Source organism: Osmerus mordax, chromosome 14 (genome assembly GCF_038355195.1).
Source record: "Osmerus mordax isolate fOsmMor3 chromosome 14, fOsmMor3.pri, whole genome shotgun sequence".
Lineage (NCBI taxonomy): Eukaryota > Metazoa > Chordata > Actinopteri > Osmeriformes > Osmeridae > Osmerus > Osmerus mordax.
Window position 1 is genome coordinate 11,544,375 of NC_090063.1, and position 18,863 is coordinate 11,563,237.

Genomic DNA, 18,863 nt, shown 5'->3' on the forward strand with positions numbered 1-18,863 from the left:
CTTGATGCCTTCGTGTGGGGTTAGCTTAGCATTATAATTTGCTAGAGGGAAAGAAGATAGCAAATAACTACCCTGACAAAGAGGCATGGCAGGTGTATCCCCTCAATCCGTTACACAAAGTTACGCCACACAACCCTCGAGAATCCCCTCAGTATTGTTACAACACTGACCCAAGTCCCTAGGCGAGTTTGTAAACACCCAGCTGATGTGTTAACCTCATGTCATATCTTATTTGAGAGAATTAATTAACACGAGAAAATCATAACTCCAGGATGCACACACTTGTTTCCTCTACTGGAGAAAGAGAGAGAGAGAGAGGAAAGGGAGGATGGGAAGAGAGCTAGTTAGGTCAACTGATACAATTGTTAGGGTGAATGTGGTGAGCACTATGTCTTCTGTTGCAAAACAATACAAGAGTTTAGGGGCGTCCATCTTGTTGCGACTGCAAACATTGAGCTGCAGTGTGGTTGAAACTCACTGTAGCATTGTAAACTCTCTCTGGACTAAATTAAACATTTAACATGATTCACACACCAAGGGCCATCTCTCTCTCTCTCCTTTCTCCCCCCTCTATCATTCTCTGACCTAGATTCATGGTAGTGTGTGACTCGGCCAGGTCACACACTACAAAATGTAGACAAGCAACAGAGAAAGCATGATTGAATCTAGACAAACTCAGGCTCATCCTCTGAAACAGGATATGTGAGCTCTCTGGTTCTGATTGGGCAATGTCTTAGTACCCCTGGTGACATCCCAGCTAATAAAACAAAAATGTTAGCCTCAAGAGAATCTAATATATTCCAACTCTTTTCTATTTACTCACAATTTTACTTTTGCTCGTCATTTCTTTTGTTTTCTTTTATCTTTGTCCTTCACTACAAATCTGAAACTAAACTGATTAAACTGTTGTTGACCTTAACAAAGAGGCTCAGTCACTGTAGTTAGAGATTGTTAAATTAGATGGATAAACAATATAAACACAAGGATTGATGGAATCTGAAATTGATTGAGGTTGCCTGGAGGCTTAAGAGACAGCTGCTCCAATATGAATGCAACCCATGACCACCTGATAATGTTGGATATTGCGAAATTATTGGTTCTGATCATCACTGTTGTGTGGTGATACCATTAGGTCAAGGTCATATTATGTACTTAGTTTTGCTGGGGAGCAGCTGCAAATGGATAAAAGATTGGATAAAATATTGCATCTTTTTTATCGTCAGAGACACAGCTGAACGCCTGCCTGACAGATTACAATGAGGTGTGTAAAAACCGGGAGCTTTTTTGTAAAATAAGAAAAGTTTCCTTTTTTACTAGCTGAATTAGTCTGCTGAAAGATGTGGAAACAGATAGCATGCCATGTTCTGCAACACTGTCAATGTCTAGTATCATTATCAACCTTCTTTATCTCAGCTTGTCCAATTAAGATCAGAGCACCCCACACAAGGCGCACACACCCAAATCAGACCAGCTCATTAGCTCGATAGCTCCAGACAGTGCTATCCACTGATCTCTGGCCAGCTATGCTACGTAAGATAAATGTACAGAAGGCCACGTGTCACATCTGGTAGAAATCAATGTCTTCTTTGGTACAGTAGCCTGAATTAAAGTAGTCATATGCTAGCCTGCAACCACTCATCAGTGGACCTCTACCATCTGACTGTACAAGCAGCTGAATGGAAGCTGAAGAGCATGTCATGTCATATTGTGTAGACGTCTGAAGTGTGTGTGTGTGTGTATATATCACAGCATTTCAACGCGGATACAGGTTTTACACACATATACATACGCACTCAAGTAGCATATGAGAGTAAGTGTGGCACCGCCTTCTCTCTTTCTTCCTCTTTCTCTCCGTTGCCTCACTCCCTCCACCACACCCACTCTCCATCTCTGTCTTGACCTGAGAAGGAGTCCTGTGGGTTTGATTCAAACCAGCTCCAGTGTTTGTGCCAGCAGATGGGCTGTCAGCAGAACAGAGGCCCTGTTACGCCATCTTGTTAGCCTGACAAGCTGCTGGTTGCTAATGAGTGGATTCTCTTGTCTCAGACACACTGACGCTGAGCTCCATAGGTACAGCACTGGGCAGGAGAGGCGTGGCTGGGACTGGTAGTAGCACACACAATTGCACACAGATGGTGTACAATTTTAATCGTGAAGACATTTTTTTTTTCTATACAGCGCTTCAGTGGATGATGAAATCGTTGCACGCCCGCAGACACACACATACACGTGTGCTGTCTTTTTTTCGCACTCACTTCTGTTTCACCCTTTCTTTCACTTTCTGTCTTTCTCAATTCAATTGCTTTATAGACATGTTAAGAGATGTTTCAAATCGAGTTGAAGTCAGTATGAAGACCCCCCATGAATACTTCCCAAGATTGCCATCTCTATTAGTGTCGTGGCTGGTTACCACACAGTGTTTATAGAGGCTGTAGTTGCGTTCGTACTGCGTTCGGACGACCCAAGTTCGCACCCCAGTGTGAGCAGAATGTGGAGGAAGCAATTCTGAGTGGCGTGACTGTCCCATATCTCTCTCTCTCTCTCTCTCTCTCTCTCTCTCTCTCTCTCTCTCTCTCTCTCTCTCTCTGATCACCCCTTGTACTCCAGTCGGCTGGAGGAGTTACGTGATTGGCCTTGCACCTGGCTCCGACAGGAATGTTCCGCAGTGTTCCGTCACCTCGCATGGTGTTCCGAAGAGTGCTCCAGAGCTCCAGTGTTCCATACATGCATAGGTCACAGATGGAGAGGGTAGCCTTCCTTTCTCATCCAGAATATTCAATTTGATGATGTATCTCTCACTCTCTCTCTAATTCTTTCTCTTTTTCTGCCTTTGGCAGTTGTTTCAAATGGCCCATCTCCAGCTCTATTCTCAAGTCTCTATTCTTACCACTCCCCCCCCCCCCCCCCCCCACACACACACACACAGAGACACACAGTGCCATCTCTTCATGTAACCTTTAATATGAGGGGATCACTCTGACAAAGATAAAGCAGGGCTGGGAAGGGTTGAGATGGGGTAAGGAGAGGAAAATAGAGAGATGAGAAAAGAGGGATAACGGAGACAGAGTATTGTGGGCCAGCCTGTCTGATGGTGTCTGGGCACAGTGAGACAGGAAATGACCTCACATCGACCTTGTACTTTCAACCGTTAATACTGACAGGTCTAGGAATGTCAGACAGGATTTGCTCCGACTGGGAACACACATGGACATTCGAGAGAGAAAGAGGGATGAGTGACACTGCTTGCGAGGTGAGCGCACACGATACAAGAGACACACGCCAGAGCACACACATGAGCGTTAACACACTGACTAAAGGGTGGAGGACACACACACAGGAGAGCAGGTGCAGAACAGCCTCCAGGTTTGGGCGCCTGTCACATGTTCCACCTGAGCTCTCTCTGTGTGTGTGTGTGTGTGTGTGTGTGTGTAGCCTGTGTCCCTGTCTGGTTTCCCGGGCCTGTCTATATGTCTATGCGTGTCACACAAAACAACACACACCTGCGTCCAGCTGGAACCAACCAGAGTGAAATAACAATGCAAACCATGACTCTCCCCCCCCCATCTTTATCCCTCATGTCCCTCATCAACCACCCCCATTATCGCTGCCATGGTTGTAGTATTTTGCTTTATTCTCTATGGATAGCCTACAAACCATTACAATGCTATGTCCTTCTGAAGAACTATGGAATGCAGACTAGCATTACAAACTTAGAAGGCACTCAAAACAAACGCATTAAAGTATCCACTCACAGTCAATGAGCAAAGAGGTCATTGATCCAGAATGGTCGTTGATTGATCAATGACCCCATTTGCCGATGACAGCACTTCTTAGTGGGCCCCTGTATTGGTAACATCAATAGGCAATAGGCATTTTTAATAGTGGTGCTGTGCTACCCAGATCCACTCTAATGCTTTTCAAGTGGAGCAGTATACTTAGAACTGGTGTACAGTTGTCTAATGGAATATTCAGGTCCTTAAAAAAGCAAGTTAAAAGCTTGAAGGTACACTATTTGAAGACAGAGTAGGCTATGCATGTAGAATGAGAGAGACCCCATTCTTATAAGACACAAATGCCCTATTTCTTTTTCTATTTCTCTCAATCTCCCATTATTTTGTGTTTGTCTATTTTCTCTTTGTTTCTTTGTATTGGGTTGCTATCCACAAAGTGTCTCTTTGTGTGTGAGCGCCCATCGTGGTCGTGAGGCCCACACTTGTCGCTTTAAGACTGAGGATTTCTGCTCAGAAAGGAGACAGATAGATAGGTAGAACTTCCCTCACACAGGCTGCACAAGGAGGATACATATTATGTGACCCACCTGTCACCAGACGTCCTGGCTGCACACATAAATACTGTGTGCAGAGGACATTCATTGTTTCCTGTCACTCTTATTTACTGGGCCGTGCAGCGCGGGCGTATGAGTGTTCGTCACTCTCATTCCGTGACTGGCACACACCGGAGGGAGGGGATTACACCCATACTTCCATTTTAGTAGATTGAAATATCTACTGGGCCGTGTAAGAGTTGAGAGTGCCGGTTATACGACCGTCGTGTGAGCGATTTATTCACCCGCTTAGCCCATCGCTAATGACAACTGTAAAGCCTGAGAGTTATCTCTGCGGTTTATGGCTTGATCATTTCTTTTTTGGGGGTATCTACTTTTAGGGCAAATATATGGGTTTATGTGTTTTGGAATAACATATTTCAATGTTATCATATAAATAAGCCATATCTGATGTTTATTATGTATTTATTGTCTTGTGGCATGTGCTTGCATTTCTACTTGTTTACTAAAATCATAGCGGAGGATGGAACTTGTAAACATTCTTCTTCTCCCATAAACTGTCTTGGAAAAGGCACACGTCATCTAAAAAAAATCCAATATTTTACACGTGGTTTGCAGCCAAATTTACGCATGTCTTATTCATGAACGACAAGCAGAATGTTGAGAAGGAGCCGCTCGCAACCTTCTCTATTTCCTTTTCTCAAATTCCATCTTTCGCGTGCATTTTTTGTGTCTGAGTGGCCTCCTACACAATTCTGCTCTTACCAACCGACAGCTCATATCTTTATCAAAACCACCACCCAACAGTCCGAAATACCCTCAACCCTTGCGCACGCGCACACACAATCTAAGGGGTTCCTGGTTGTTTCGCATAATCACACAGTGATGTCAACAATTGCGTTTGGCGGGCATGCGTACGCGCGTGTGCGTGAGAGAGTGCGACACACAAAAATAAAGAAAGAGAGGCAGAGAAAAAGAACCAACTCAAGCAATTAGATCACCATCAGTGGATATCTTGCGTGACGCCAATGCAGTCACCAGAGGAAAAGTTAGGAGTGCTTACTTCCCACTCCCTCTTCCAGCCCAGCTCAAGACACACTCATTTATTGTTTATTTAAGCTGCTGTTGCCTACCGGTCTTATCAAGTCATCATCAGCATAACTATATGAAATAATTTGGTTTAAACCATTGCTTATGATAACTACATATAGTAGGGTAGGCCCATTGGGCGTTTGACTCGGGATAGGCGTTAGCAAGTGTGAGAAGGCTGCGAAGGCTAGTTAAAGTTTTGAGAGATTTGTAGTTTTATCAATGTGAAGATTCCAAATAAGTCAATGTTACGTTAGGTTGTCTGTTCTGTTTGGTGGTAAAAGTATAGGCTATGACAGCGCGGAAGCAGTAGCGTTCAACTGTGAGCGCAGAGCTCAGCAGCCCTACCATCACGTGGTCTGTTCCACCTCCGTATGAAGCTCATAGCATCTCCGACCTCGAGGACAGTAACTGGAGCGAGTTTGGAATGGAAATTAGTCGAAAACTGATCTACCTTTGCTGAAAATACCTTGGTTGCGTACCTACAGCTGTGTGTGTCTCTTTTGCAACCTTGCCTGGGATGCGATGCAATGCTACGAAAACTTATCGAAAACAAGGTTCTGTAGCCTAATGGATTGCTTTGTCGCCAATTGTTTTATCCTTAATAAGTTACAGGTGCGTCACATAAAACAAAGGCCAATCTGTAACACAGACCCTTTCCGTTTTTAGATTCGTGCTGATGAGAGTTTAAGTGTTGACAACAGCAAGAACTACATGATCGAGTTCATGGACATGAGTAGGCTATTGGATTGGGATCGAGTTTTGCTCAAATGTCAACGCGGCTAATTTGTGGCTCTCGCCTGAAACTGCAAGTCTACAGACACTGCGCCGGAGAGAACACCGTAGCACACAGAACACTCATCACAGACCTTTTAACGAATTGTGAACCAAACAAAGAGTTGCAAACGTTCAATCTTTAGACCTTTTAATACCGGTACCGGACAGATGAGGACTTTGCGCACGTGTTTGTGAGAAAACTGCGGGACGCCGATGCCAAACGGGTCGGGGGATTCATAACAACCGCCACGGAGTCGCTAACACTGTCGAACCTCGATGGTGGATGGACGCCTCGACTGCACTTGGTCCAGATCAGTGCCAACTTTCTGTAACCTGTCCCGGAGATAATCTGAACCTCTACCGAAGTTCTGAGCGTCGGTCCGAGGACAGAACTCTGTTGACTACCCGAGGAGATATGGCTGCGAGGGTGACCGTGTCCCTATTTCTCCTGGTACTCTCTCTCGCAAGTGAGTAGGCTACACTAAATGTCAGTGCATGTGTGTATGAGTATCTCTGTGTAATCATATTTCAAACAACAGCCTGGGCGAAGCCTGCTATATGGTTTGATTTACGCAATACGCGAGAGTTTAAAGTTTTACGAATGCGAGCAATTCTCAGGTGAGGTAAGATGTGAGGCGTGGGCTTAGCGGTAAATACATGGTAAAATATAGGAGGATACTGTGTGTAACAGCTTATGTAAGTGTGTTGTCTCGCCCCCAATGTCTCCGCTCTTATTTTAGACGCATCTCAAACTTGAAGCTGTTGACTGGTGGCCTCAGTGGCGCCGTCCATGGTCCTGAAAGTTCCCGTTACCCCATCCCACTTTGCAAACACCCAAACAAAGTCCCTATCCACTTGAAAAGACGTCTAGATGCCTACAACATCCACGTCATGCTTGCACTGCGCGCACACACAACGTGGTCTTCAGAAGGCACACACAGGCAACACAAACTGCCTCGACAGACTAGGCTAATGAACCGGACAAAAATGGTTACACAACCAAACTCCATAGAGGCCCAACAGATAGGCTTCCCTAAGAGGCTGTATGAGGAACAGAGTGGACCTCTCTGTTAGTCTGTTCTGTTGCCTTGGATAAAAGCGCCTGCTAAATTAATACAGTGTTTTTATGTGATCTGTTCTGATCTGAGGGGTCTAATGCCCGGTGGGAAGAGGGCAGGAGTGTGCTGAGGAGACAGCCGGGACAATCTGGTGCTGTCATGACTGTGCCTCAGGAGCACACACACACAGAAAAGCATGTGTGCACAGACAGTGTTGACACCAACCCATGCTCACAAGCAGATACACTCACATGCACCGACAGTGGACGCACTGACACACACACCCATGCACAGACAGAGACAGCACATGAAGGCACACAAGTAGAAGAACTACCTCAGACAGTGTGGCTGTGTGTGGCGACTTTGTTCACTCTTTCAGAAAGGAAAGCAGCCGTGCTGCAACTTCTTCCCACAGCTGAGACCTCATGAGACTGTGTGTGTGTGTGTGTGTGTGTGTTGGGGCTCATGACTCTTAAAGAAGCCACTGCAGATGGCTTCCTTTTTAATAATTTACATCAGGGTGTTTTCACCCCAACCCCCTCAAATACCACAACTGCTGAGGAAGGGATATTTCTAAAGTTTTGAACTCTGCCACCCCCCCCCCCCCCCACACACACACACACACACTTGCATGTACTATCAGACTCTTGCGTGGTGTTGATAACTTTTGTATATCTTTGATGACATATGTTTTCCACTTGGATTTCAAGGGAACAAAGAGGCTGTGATCGATTATAGTCATGGAATGTCGCCCTCGTTGGATTCAGTTTGAAACGTTTAGTTCGTCTATGAAGTGAGATTGTCTGACAGACAGCCTTGTAGCTGCCTCCTGGTTTTTGCTAGGAAGACATAGCATTCCTAGGGAATGTACACCTGAATTATTTAAAAGGTAAAATGCTTCATGGGAACGTCATTGCTCTTCCGCTTTGTGTGTATTTGTTTTTGTGTGTGTGTGTGTGTGTTTCCCCCAAAGGATGTTTTCCATGTGTGTGCTAGCACTCTAGAATTCACTTCCATAACATTTTTACTGTGTTCCTCATGTACTTTCTTTTCATTTCTGGTGACTGACCCTCCACATACAAACTCGCTAAAATACTGAAACACACAGCAGCACACAATGTCTCTCTCTCCCCCCCTCTCTCCACCAGGAGACATGCAAAGAGCACCTCTTGCACATACACACACACGTGTGCGCGCGCACACACACACACACACACACACACAGGTGCACACTTGGAGATGATGATAGCTGCAGTTATCACACAAGGAGTTAGTTTAACGCTGCCCTGAGGCAAGCTTTCATGAAACAGCAGAACACTGTAAGGTACTTAACTACGCATCAACCTTGACTTCAACCTTCCCCTTTCTGCCACCTCCACGGACAAGGACGGATTTATGCTGAATTGTAACTGTACAAGTCTATAGGTCACTCAGCACACTGCTTCACTCCAACATTATGGTCCATCTAATACAGTTTAATTTGACATCTGTAGTTTTAAAGTGCTGATGAAGTTCTAATTAACTGTTGGAATGTGTTTTGTCTGCTGTTAGAGCACAGATAAAGGCTGACAAGGTTTGTTTTTTTTCTACCCCGAACACAATCTCTATCCTGTGTGTGTAGCCCAAATGGGAGATAATCCTTGTGGATTAATTCCTTAAAATTGGAATCTGTCTGGAGAGAAGGTTGTGGTTTACCTTGGATACATACAGGAAAACAGAGGACAAACAGGATGCCTGCTACAAATATCGTCCAACCCTCTTGTTGTTCATTAGGGCTCTTTGTAGCCATTTAAATATACTTCTTTAAATGTTACTGTACTGAAATGGAGGTATGGGTGCTTTCAATACACTTTACCGATGGACTTCTGATTGTGAAGTTAAGTTAAAAGTGTACTGTATGTTTGTGTATGTGTTGGCTTGTTATGGAACTGGGAGCTGGAAATCTGCTAGGGTAGCCCTACAGAATCGTTGCCATTCATGTTGACATTGGAGCAGAAACACACAAGGAGAGAAAAACTCAAACTGGAATATATCTCTCCCTGTCTCTGTCTCTCTGTCTCTCTGTCTCTCTGTCTCTCTCTCTTCTCTCTCTCTCTCTCTCTCTCTCTCTCTCTCTCTCTCGCTCTCGCTCTCGCTCTCTCTCCTCTCTCTCTCTCTCTCTCTCTCTCTCTCTCTCTCTCTGTCTCTCTCTCTCTCTCTCTCTCTCTCTCCTCGTCTCTCTCTCTCTCTCTCTCTCTCTCTCTCTCTCTCTCTCTCTCTCTCTCTCTCTCTCTCTCTCTCTCCTCTCTCTCTCCTCTCTCTCTCTCTCTCTCTCTCTCTCTCTCTCTCTCTCTCTCTCTCTCTCTCTCATCTCTCTCTCTCTCTCTCTCTCTCTCTCTCTCTCTCTCTCCTCTCTCTCTCTCTCTCTCTCTCTCTCTCTTCCTTTGACTGTCTTTTTCCTCTCTTTACACATACACACTCTAATGCATGTACACACCCGGTCTCCCTCTCTGTTTTACTGCGTGTGTTGACATTTCCCTCTCTAGTGTTGCAGCGTTGTGTCTGGAGGATGTAGAGCTGTTACAGTGTCTGAGTCCTCAGGAGCTCACTCCTTGCCAACACGCCAGCAGACTCTGTCGTCTAATAAGGCATTTGTTTATCTGTCCGTATGCCAGCATTCACTGGCAGCCTGTACCCATTGTTTCAGAGTGTGTTCATTAAAGATAAAGGAACTATGAAAATACTGGGGCATGTGGAATGTGTGTGTGTGTGTCATGTCAGGTACAGCATTAGAGAACGCTGAGAAGAGGATCCACTTTACCGGTGTGTGTGTGTGTGTGACTACCAGGTACAGGGGCGGAGAACGCGGAGGAGCGTCTGGTGAACTACCTCCTGGGACCAGAGCGCTACAACAAGCTGATCAGACCGGCGGTCAATAAGAGCCAGCAGGTCACCATCTCCATCCAGGTGTCTCTGTCCCAGCTCATCAGTGTGGTGGGTACACACACACACACACACATATATACGAGCAAGTACACACACACACACACCTAGATACTGTTCCAACGCTGACATGCAGTGCAGAGTATTAAAAACAGGTCCATGACATGTAGTGTGCATGTGCTTGGTTTTCAGAATGAGAGAGAGCAGATAATGACGACCAACCTCTGGCTCTTCCAGGTGAGTGTTCTATAAAACACCTGTTAGAACATTGCTATTTCCCCCTTAATCCCAAAGGAGAAATAACCGCTACATCTTCAAAATGGGATCAAAATCAAGGCCTGCTAGGGTTTCAAAAGTCTTAGAACATTCACTTTTGAGTGTGTAGTCCTCGACTAATATTCTGGGAAGTGTAGTTTAACCTTCCTTGCCCTCCCAGGAGTGGAATGACTACAGACTGAGATGGGATCCGGAGAAGTACGAAGGCATAAAAAAATTACGAATCCCATCCAAGCACATCTGGCTTCCTGACATTGTCCTCTATAACAAGTAAGCCAGCTGCCACTATGTATGTGTATGCATGTAATGAAAAAACAGCAAGTCATCAGAATGAAAAAACATTTTCTCACAAAGGTAACCTATTTTACATGGTATTAAATGTGTTTGGGAATCAAATGTAATCCAGCTCAATACTCAATAAAGCAATGAAGCATATTATTTTACACAATGAGGTCAGTAAATGAATGACATTTTACAGCTACTGGATATCCCTCCCATGTACTATATATATTTCGTGTTTGTGTGAGTGTGTGTGTGATAAATCGGTAGATGTAACAGGATTACAAGCGTTCCGACGTTCCCCATCCGGAACATTGAAGGGGAAAATCTGCAGCTAAAATAAGCTTTTATGTTTCTACAGTGATTTTTAATTGAAAAATGTCTGCATAAATAAAATATATATAAAAATATATTTCTTTTCATCAGAGTACAGAGAGACCTGGCACTTAATGAGGAGGGGGTGGGGTGGGGGGATTAATGGAGGGTTAATTACAGTAGAAAATCAGCCTTCAGTATCACACTGTAAATTTGAATTTAGAGTTTGACATATAATTATTATTTCCTTACTATGGACCCCCCTCACCCCCCCTCCTCCCCTCAAAGTTGGCTGACATCACATAGCGTGTGGACTGATTATGATTGAGGGTCTAGGGGTGGTTGGGGTGGTGTAGCATGATTGTCCCCCCACTCAAAACAAGCAACGAACGCTGATTTAGTGATGATAATGGGTTGCCATTATATAGATGTATATCATTTTTTTTATTTATGATTTACGTAATCCATAAAAAATCCTAAATAATTTCACAGTTCAAATTAACAAACTTAATTTTACTGAAGTGAGGTGCAGTTACTGGAAACACGAGTAAAACTGTGCGTATGCATACAGTATGTAGATGTGTGTTGGTGACGTGTTGACCTAACGTCCCTCCCTCACTCCAGCGCGGACGGCGTCTACGAGGTGTCCTTCTACTGCAACGCCGTGGTCTCCAACACGGGCGACATCTTCTGGCTCCCACCCGCCATCTACAAGTCCGCGTGCGCCATTGAGGTCAAGAACTTCCCCTTCGACCAGCAGAACTGCACGCTCAAGTTCCGCTCGTGGACCTACGACCACACGGAGCTCGACCTCATCCTGACCAGCGACTTTGCCAGCCGCGACGACTTCACGCCCAGCGGCGAGTGGGACATTGTGTCGCTGCCCGCCCGCAAGAACGAAGACCCCGATGACATCACCTACCTGGACATCACCTACGACTTCGTCATCAAGAGGAAACCACTGTTCTACACCATCAACCTGATCATCCCCTGTGTCCTCATCACCTCCCTGGCCATCCTGGTGTTCTACCTGCCCTCCGACTGTGGAGAGAAGATGACCCTGTGCATCTCCGTCCTGCTGGCCCTCACTGTGTTCCTGTTGCTGATCTCCAAGATAGTCCCGCCCACCTCCCTGGCAGTGCCCCTCATAGGTGGGTGGTGGGTGTGGGGGCGTGATAAGGGCATGGTTAGAACTTTCTAGTTGTTCTATGAAGTGATCGTACATTGCGTGTGGTAACCTGCCCTGTCAAACTGTATGTTTGTATTTTGGGCATATGCTGGAGTGTGTTTGATGCGAGCGTATGTTTCAGATGGGGGGGGGGACAGTGTATGTATTGACCAGACTGTCTTCTGACAGGCAAGTATCTGATGTTCACCATGGTCTTGGTCACCTTCTCCATCGTGACCAGCGTGTGTGTCCTAAACGTGCACCACCGCTCGCCCTCCACCCACCGCATGCCCGACTGGGTCAAACGCCTCTTCCTCGTCCGCCTCCCTGCCTTCCTCTTCATGCGCCGCCCAGGGAGCTCCAACATCCGCGAGAGACTCCGCAGGAAGTACGGCAGCACCACCGGCGCCGGTAGCGGGGCCGCCACGGGCTCGGCGGGGAACAACAGCGCCCCCAGAGGCGGGGAGAAGAAGACGCACTCCGACATCAAGCTGGGTGGGATCAAGACGAACGCGGACTCCTTCTACGTGAACGAGGACTCGGCCAAGAAGTTTGGCTGGAAGGTCGGGGACGTGTCCGACGGAGGGCCGCCGGAGTTCCGCCGCCGCGTGGCCATCCAATGGGACGCCGACATGGACGAGGCAGTGGATGGCGTGAGGTACATCGCCGAGCACATGAGGACGGAGGACGACGACGAAGGGGTGAGGAGGAGTGGGGGGGGGGAGGAGGAGGGGGGCATTTCTGGCATGATCTATTATTTTCTTAGTGCTCTTCCCCTTGATTTCACCTCTCTCTGTCATTCCATATCCCTATCAATTCACCCTTTCTTTCATCTCTCTTTCCAACTCTTGGCCCTCTCGTTATTTTTAAGATGACTTAAAGTTAATGTGGTTGTGTAAAAAAAATTGCCCCCCACCCCCCTTTCCCTCTCTTTCTCCATATTACTCCTCCCTACTCAGATCATCAAGGACTGGAAGTATGTTGCGATGGTGATCGACCGCCTCTTCCTCTGGATCTTCATCGTGGTGTGTGTGACAGGCACGCTAGGTCTCTTCATGCAGCCGCTCTTCCAGAGCTACAACATACCCACGGCCGACGACGAGTGAGTAACGTGTTAACTGTACCCCAGGAACGAAGGTTCCTGTTTTATAAATGTTGCAAATGAAACACCATCCTAGCTTGGTCGCCTGTAGACACAGAACTCGTCTTATTGACTTATCGACTTATTTGTCTATTGCATACTTTCTTTTACAATCATTCTTTCTTTAGTTCTGAATTTGTTATTCTTCTTCCTTTGTCAGATTAGGAGATTTCTGACAGCCCCTGGGACCTAGCCAGGGAGACCCTGTAGCAAGCTAACTTACAGCTGTCAGAGGAACTGTGGAGACCCCCTGCGTGACAAGGCTATAGGAGGTTCCAGGTGCCCCCTCCTGTTATCTGCCTTCTCAACAGACTTCATAAAAACATTAGCTAAGCATAACGATGATGATGTAAAGACATTACTGCACCACACCACTGTGGGTATCGCGTCAGAACCTTTTTATGTCTTTCTCTCTCACGCTCCCTCTGTTGCTGTTTCTGTATCTCTCTCTTAACTCGCTGAGCCCCACCTAGGAAGTCCATTTTCTCCTTCTGTCCTGTCCTCATGAAGTATTAACAGGTTATATCTCCAGTGTATCTCTCTCTCCCATCTCAACCACCCCCCACTCTCAGCCTCCCTCTCTCTCTTAACCTCCCCCTCTCTCTCTCTTGTCATATCTCTCTAGAACTCTCAGCCCAAGTGCGTTTTCACTCTCGTCACACTCCGAACTGTGTTTCCCACTCAAGCTGTGTAGTCACTAATGCATTGTCTTATTTTTGAAGAATGTGCTTTCTCTTACTTAACCCTAGTCTCTGTCTCTCCCTTGCCACCCCTCCCCCCTCATCCCTCAATGCCATATCACTTCAAAGGCTGATAGGCAGGGATTGCCTAAGACTCAGAGGTCAAAGTAAAGCGCCATGTGTGAAAAATGACTTATATTTGTATTACAATATTACCTTTGGGGTGAGGGTGGAATGAGGGGTGTGTGTGTGTGTGTGTGTAGGGGGGGGGGGGGGGTTCTCAGAATGGCAGATTTTTTTAAAGACTTTGAAAGATCACCAAGCTTCCCCTGCAAAACATACCACCAGTACACGTGTATGTAAGTCTGTACTTGCTCATAGTTTACTTCGTAGCGTGTGAGTGGAAACTGAATTCAACCTGTAAGTTGTAGATCCCCCGTTATTCCACAATAGAACCGATTCCTCTAGGTTTCACCTTTCTGTTTGGGACATTCGAACACTTTGTATCTGCCTTAAACGATTACTGTTAACGATTACTATTAATGACGGGAGGACAAACTGTCATTTATCACCAGGACATGCCGACTGTGCTGTCTGAACGAGACATCCTCTTTAATATATTTCAAATAAAGAAGCAATACCATTTATTTGTGTCCTTGTTCTGTGTGTTTGTGTGTGCACTTTAACATCAGTGCCTATAGCCCAAGCGTAGTGAGTGTTTTGAGATCCCTCCACGCTTGAGTAAAACCGGTAGTCCGGCTGGCAATCTAAACACACACCGGAACACGGACTCAGGAACTTCAGCACATTAGGCCTCTGTGTTCCTATCAGAGTGAATGATCTACGAGTGTTTAATAGCCGCTCTCATTTCAAAGTAATGGACACTTTTAGCTGTGTATGTGCGCGCTCGTATGCATTTCTGCGCCACTAAGCTAGTGAGTGTATCTTCGAAGTTCCATCCTGTTTCGGGCGTATGTGTTTGTGTGTCTTTACCTTGTGTGTCTCGTTTCAAATTACAGTTGACTGCTATTCAGCCCCTCACGTTATGATACCGATCCACTTGATCTACAACTGTCCACATACCTTGTAGCTACGCGACACCCACAAGATTTAGCTGGTGCGAATTCATTTATCTCAGCAAAAGTGCAACATTGTGACGACTCAGCAGAAAAGAAGTATGAGCAAGTGTACGAATTGGACAGATATCGACAGAAGCGATATTTACCGATGTTACCAATTAATGTGTTTACTGCTCGCCCCTGGGGATGACCGATGCGTTTCAGGTAGGCCTATAGCTTACGGGGCCGTGACGAGACTCGGGTAGGCACGTATCGGGCTGTAAATACTGTAATGTCGTGCTCTGTGCTGATCAGTGGCGGTTCTAGACACATTTTACTGGGGGAGCCAAGGTGGGGCCATTGTTAAATCAGAGGGGAACATTAAAAAACGAACGAAACAAATGATATTTAAATATTAAATACTATAATTTTGCTTTACATAAAAATCATAGAAACTTTTATTTTGTACATAAAGAGTTTCAATTGAAACAATGAGGAAGGGCCATCAAAAATTAGAAATGAAAACAGTAGGACAATGCTGTAAAAGGTGGGCATGAACCCCTGAATTTGTTATTTTTTTTATTATCCAGTCAGCTCAAAGGGGCCACAGGGGGGGGGGGGGCAGGGACATTTTTACATGGGCACTGGCCCCTGTCGCCCCCGTGTAGAATCGCCACTGGTGCTGATTGAAAGTTGTGGTTATCAAACGTGAGTGCACGTTCTTATTGTGAAACCGGAGACGGACCGTAAGGGGAGTGCTGAGTAACTGTAGCTCTCCTTACAACGTTTGTTCCGAGTTTTCTTTACAAATCTCCTCTACTCTTATCCCTTATCTCTTTCTCTCTGGTGTCAGAGTTGTCCTCAGCTGACTCAGAGCAATGATTGAATGCATCAGTGCTTTTAAGTACACACACACATGCACACTCTATAGGCCATTTCACAAGGACAGAATTTGCTCTTATCTCTTGAATATTAAATGGTGTTTTCTTGCTTGTTCCTCTGAGTTTTCCTGATGTTCCTGCTCACAGATTTAGCCTGATGGGTGAGGTGAGCATCTTTTGCACTTGTCCTTTGGTTTCATCACACCAGGCAAAATCAATTGATCACAGACCCTTGCTATCTAGCCTCAGTTCATTCACTGTATTTTCACCCAGGTCTGGTCTAGGTTTTGCCTAGTAATCAAATATGTAGATTAGAAAATGCAGTCAGAATTTATGTCCTTTGTTTGCCTTCTCATGCCACGCTTCCAGAGAGATCTTAGTCGGCTCTTCATTTAGACTAATGTGACAAGTGAAGTGTGTGTGTGCGTGTGTGAAAACAACCATGCATATCATCACAATCTTCGGCAGGCACTTAGGCAAAATTAAGGAGCGACTACTTTCTTTATATTATCTAACTCACTCTGGATTTATTGAATTACAACTATCAAGGATAACATCAGGCACGTTTCCAATTTTTTATTTACAACTATAAATCTGAAAGTGGATTTTAAATATTCCTTTGGCCTTAGGCTCTCTGGTTTCTTCCGCTTTACTTCACAGCAGATCACAATCAAACAACAAGCCTCTACTGTGAGTTGTTCCTCCTCAGGTTCACTTTAAATGACTTTCCTACTGACTCAAATGACTGAGTCACAAACCTTCAGACAATAGGTTGATTTTAAGTCAGCTTGAGTTTGTTCATGTGTGTACGCCAGTGTGGGTAAGCGGTTAAGACGTAACCCTGAAACACTCTTGCCATGAGTCATTTTAATTAGTGTAAACCGATACACACAAATCCGTAAGTGTATGTGTGTTTTTTTGTGTATGCATGTGGTGGTTGTAAGGTGATTATCCTTCACTTGGGGGACGTAATGTGTTTTCACAAAGACAACCCATGCTTACCTGTCCAGAAGTCATAGAATGTCAGATTTCCACAGTCAAGTAGACATTCTATTCCATTCTACATGTGTGTGGGTCTGTATATCTATTCTCATTAATATGTCATTCTTACTCTTTGGGCAGAAGGAAAAATAGTTTTTCCCTCATCTCCTGTGCTGGCCCAGAAGCTCCTGATCACTAACGCTCCATTAAGTACTGCTTGGAAATGGTTTGATACGTCTGAGGAAAAATCAAGTCCCCTTTTTCTACCCATGACTGGAAATAAAAAGCACTTTTCTCGTGAGGGTCATGTAGGTTCTGGTGGAGATGGCCCAGGTTAATAATTCATCATCTTCTAAAAGTTCTAGCGAGGGAGGTGTCTTCCAGTGTGCTGTTGTTTTTTTATAAAGATTTTTTTTAAATGACATCCCTGTCCGTACAGCAAGGAAAAGCTTTAGAGAAAGAGAAGCAGAGAAGGTTTGGAAAAGAGTGGAGAAAAAAAACACATTTGGAAGATAAGTAGGCAAGAGGGTAAGGAGGGGAGGAAACAGAGGGGCAGGTGAAAGTGAGATGAGGGGAGGGGAGAACAGAGGAGGAGAAAGGAGGATGTGAGAAAAGGATGAGAGGGGATGATGAGAGGAAGTGGGGGAGCAGAGAAAAGGGAGATGAAGGATGAAAGGAGGGATGAGAGGAAGGGAAAAAAGGACACAAATGGGGTCACGACTCATTGGGCCTCAGCCTTTAGGAAAAGCATGAATAAGAGAAGAAGTAGCAGAACATTCATTCCCACCTAGTTCCCATTCCAGCGTTATCCATTTTTCCTTATAAAGTAGGGGAGGCCAGGTGTGTCATGACTTAGCGTGTGACCTCACAAGACAGGTCTGTCAGGAAAACGCAGTAGGCACCATACCTAGACAGAAAAAACACATTAACCTCCATTTTTAAAGGCCTTCCGTTTCCCCCCCTGCCTTTTGTTGACATTTTTACATCACACCTTTCAAGAGGAATCATGGCCCGTGAACGGAAATTCCCTCTAACATGGAAAGGGGGGAACGAAGACAGGAGCATAATACACCGCTGTGATTGGTTCCTTTGTATAGGAGACAGGGGGACAATTATTGATGTGACACCACCTGCCAGGATGAAGTAGTGGCCTCTGGAGTTTGATTGTGTTTGTCCTAGATACAATAACCTGAGGGAAGGTCTTGGTGTGTGTGCGCTTTTTGTGTGTGTGTGCTTTTTGTGTGTGTGTGTGTGCTGGGGGTCATTGATGTGACATTAGCACACACACACTTGCAAAAAGTCATGGAACTTAGCTGGATTTCCTTCCAGAATATTAATAGGACAAAAAGCAGTCTCTGTGTGTGTATGTGTTTGTGTGTGTATGGGTGCGTGGGTGTGTATCAGGGACACAGGGCAAGTGTCCGTCAGTGTCTCTGCTGGGCCAATTCCCTTGTCAATCCAAGCATGCTATCTTTTTGCCCTCTCTCTCTGCACGCACACACACACACACACACACACACACACACACACACACACACACACACACACACACACACACACACACACACACACACTGTAGACGGCAGAAAATACTCAATTTGACATTTATGAAGGGTAACAAGAGGAGAAAGGAATAATCTGTAGCCAAAGGAGTCACAAATGAAGGTGTACTGTCTGTATTCTACAAATGACATTATCCAAGTTAATGTGATCATTACTTACATTTGAATCCTTTAAGGCATGACCACTTTTGCAGCTGCAAGTCATATACCGGCTAATTTTGTATTTGTATCACATATACAGGTGTTGAGAGAAAACAATGAAAAAGACAGCAAAACAGCTACGCTTGTTAATCCATTACGCAACATACAAAGGACCTTTGCTGATCAACCCGAATCACCTCCGTTGCCGATCATGTTTGCCATTAATGAAACTTTCGCGGGGACACGGCTT

The 18,863-nt window shown here is 45.3% G+C and overlaps 1 protein-coding gene across 1 annotated transcript; it reads left to right on the forward strand.

Annotated features, from left to right (window-relative positions):
- Positions 1-6,560: 6,560 nt before the first annotated feature.
- On the forward strand, positions 6,561-13,517 carry LOC136957041 (neuronal acetylcholine receptor subunit beta-2-like). Its single transcript, XM_067251141.1, has 8 exons — positions 6,561-6,618; positions 10,037-10,182; positions 10,324-10,368; positions 10,568-10,677; positions 11,626-12,152; positions 12,359-12,870; positions 13,129-13,271; positions 13,471-13,517. Exons 1-8 carry the CDS (start codon positions 6,567-6,569, stop codon positions 13,484-13,486), a joined length of 1,551 nt encoding a protein of 516 aa, XP_067107242.1. The 5' UTR covers positions 6,561-6,566; the 3' UTR covers positions 13,487-13,517.
- The last annotated feature ends 5,346 nt before the right edge of the window (positions 13,518-18,863 follow it).

What these genes read in the sequence shown, in the direction of transcription:
- LOC136957041 (XM_067251141.1), top strand. Translation starts at nt 6,567, where the DNA reads ATGGCTGCGAGGGTGACCGTGTCCCTATTTCTCCTGGTACTCTCTCTC. An exon ending in TGTCCCAGCTCATCAGTGTG is followed by an intron (nt 10,183 to 10,323) that starts GTGGGTACACAC and finishes CTTGGTTTTCAG; the next exon opens with AATGAGAGAGAGCAGATAAT. An exon ending in CCTGGCAGTGCCCCTCATAG is followed by an intron (nt 12,153 to 12,358) that starts GTGGGTGGTGGG and finishes GTCTTCTGACAG; the next exon opens with GCAAGTATCTGATGTTCACC.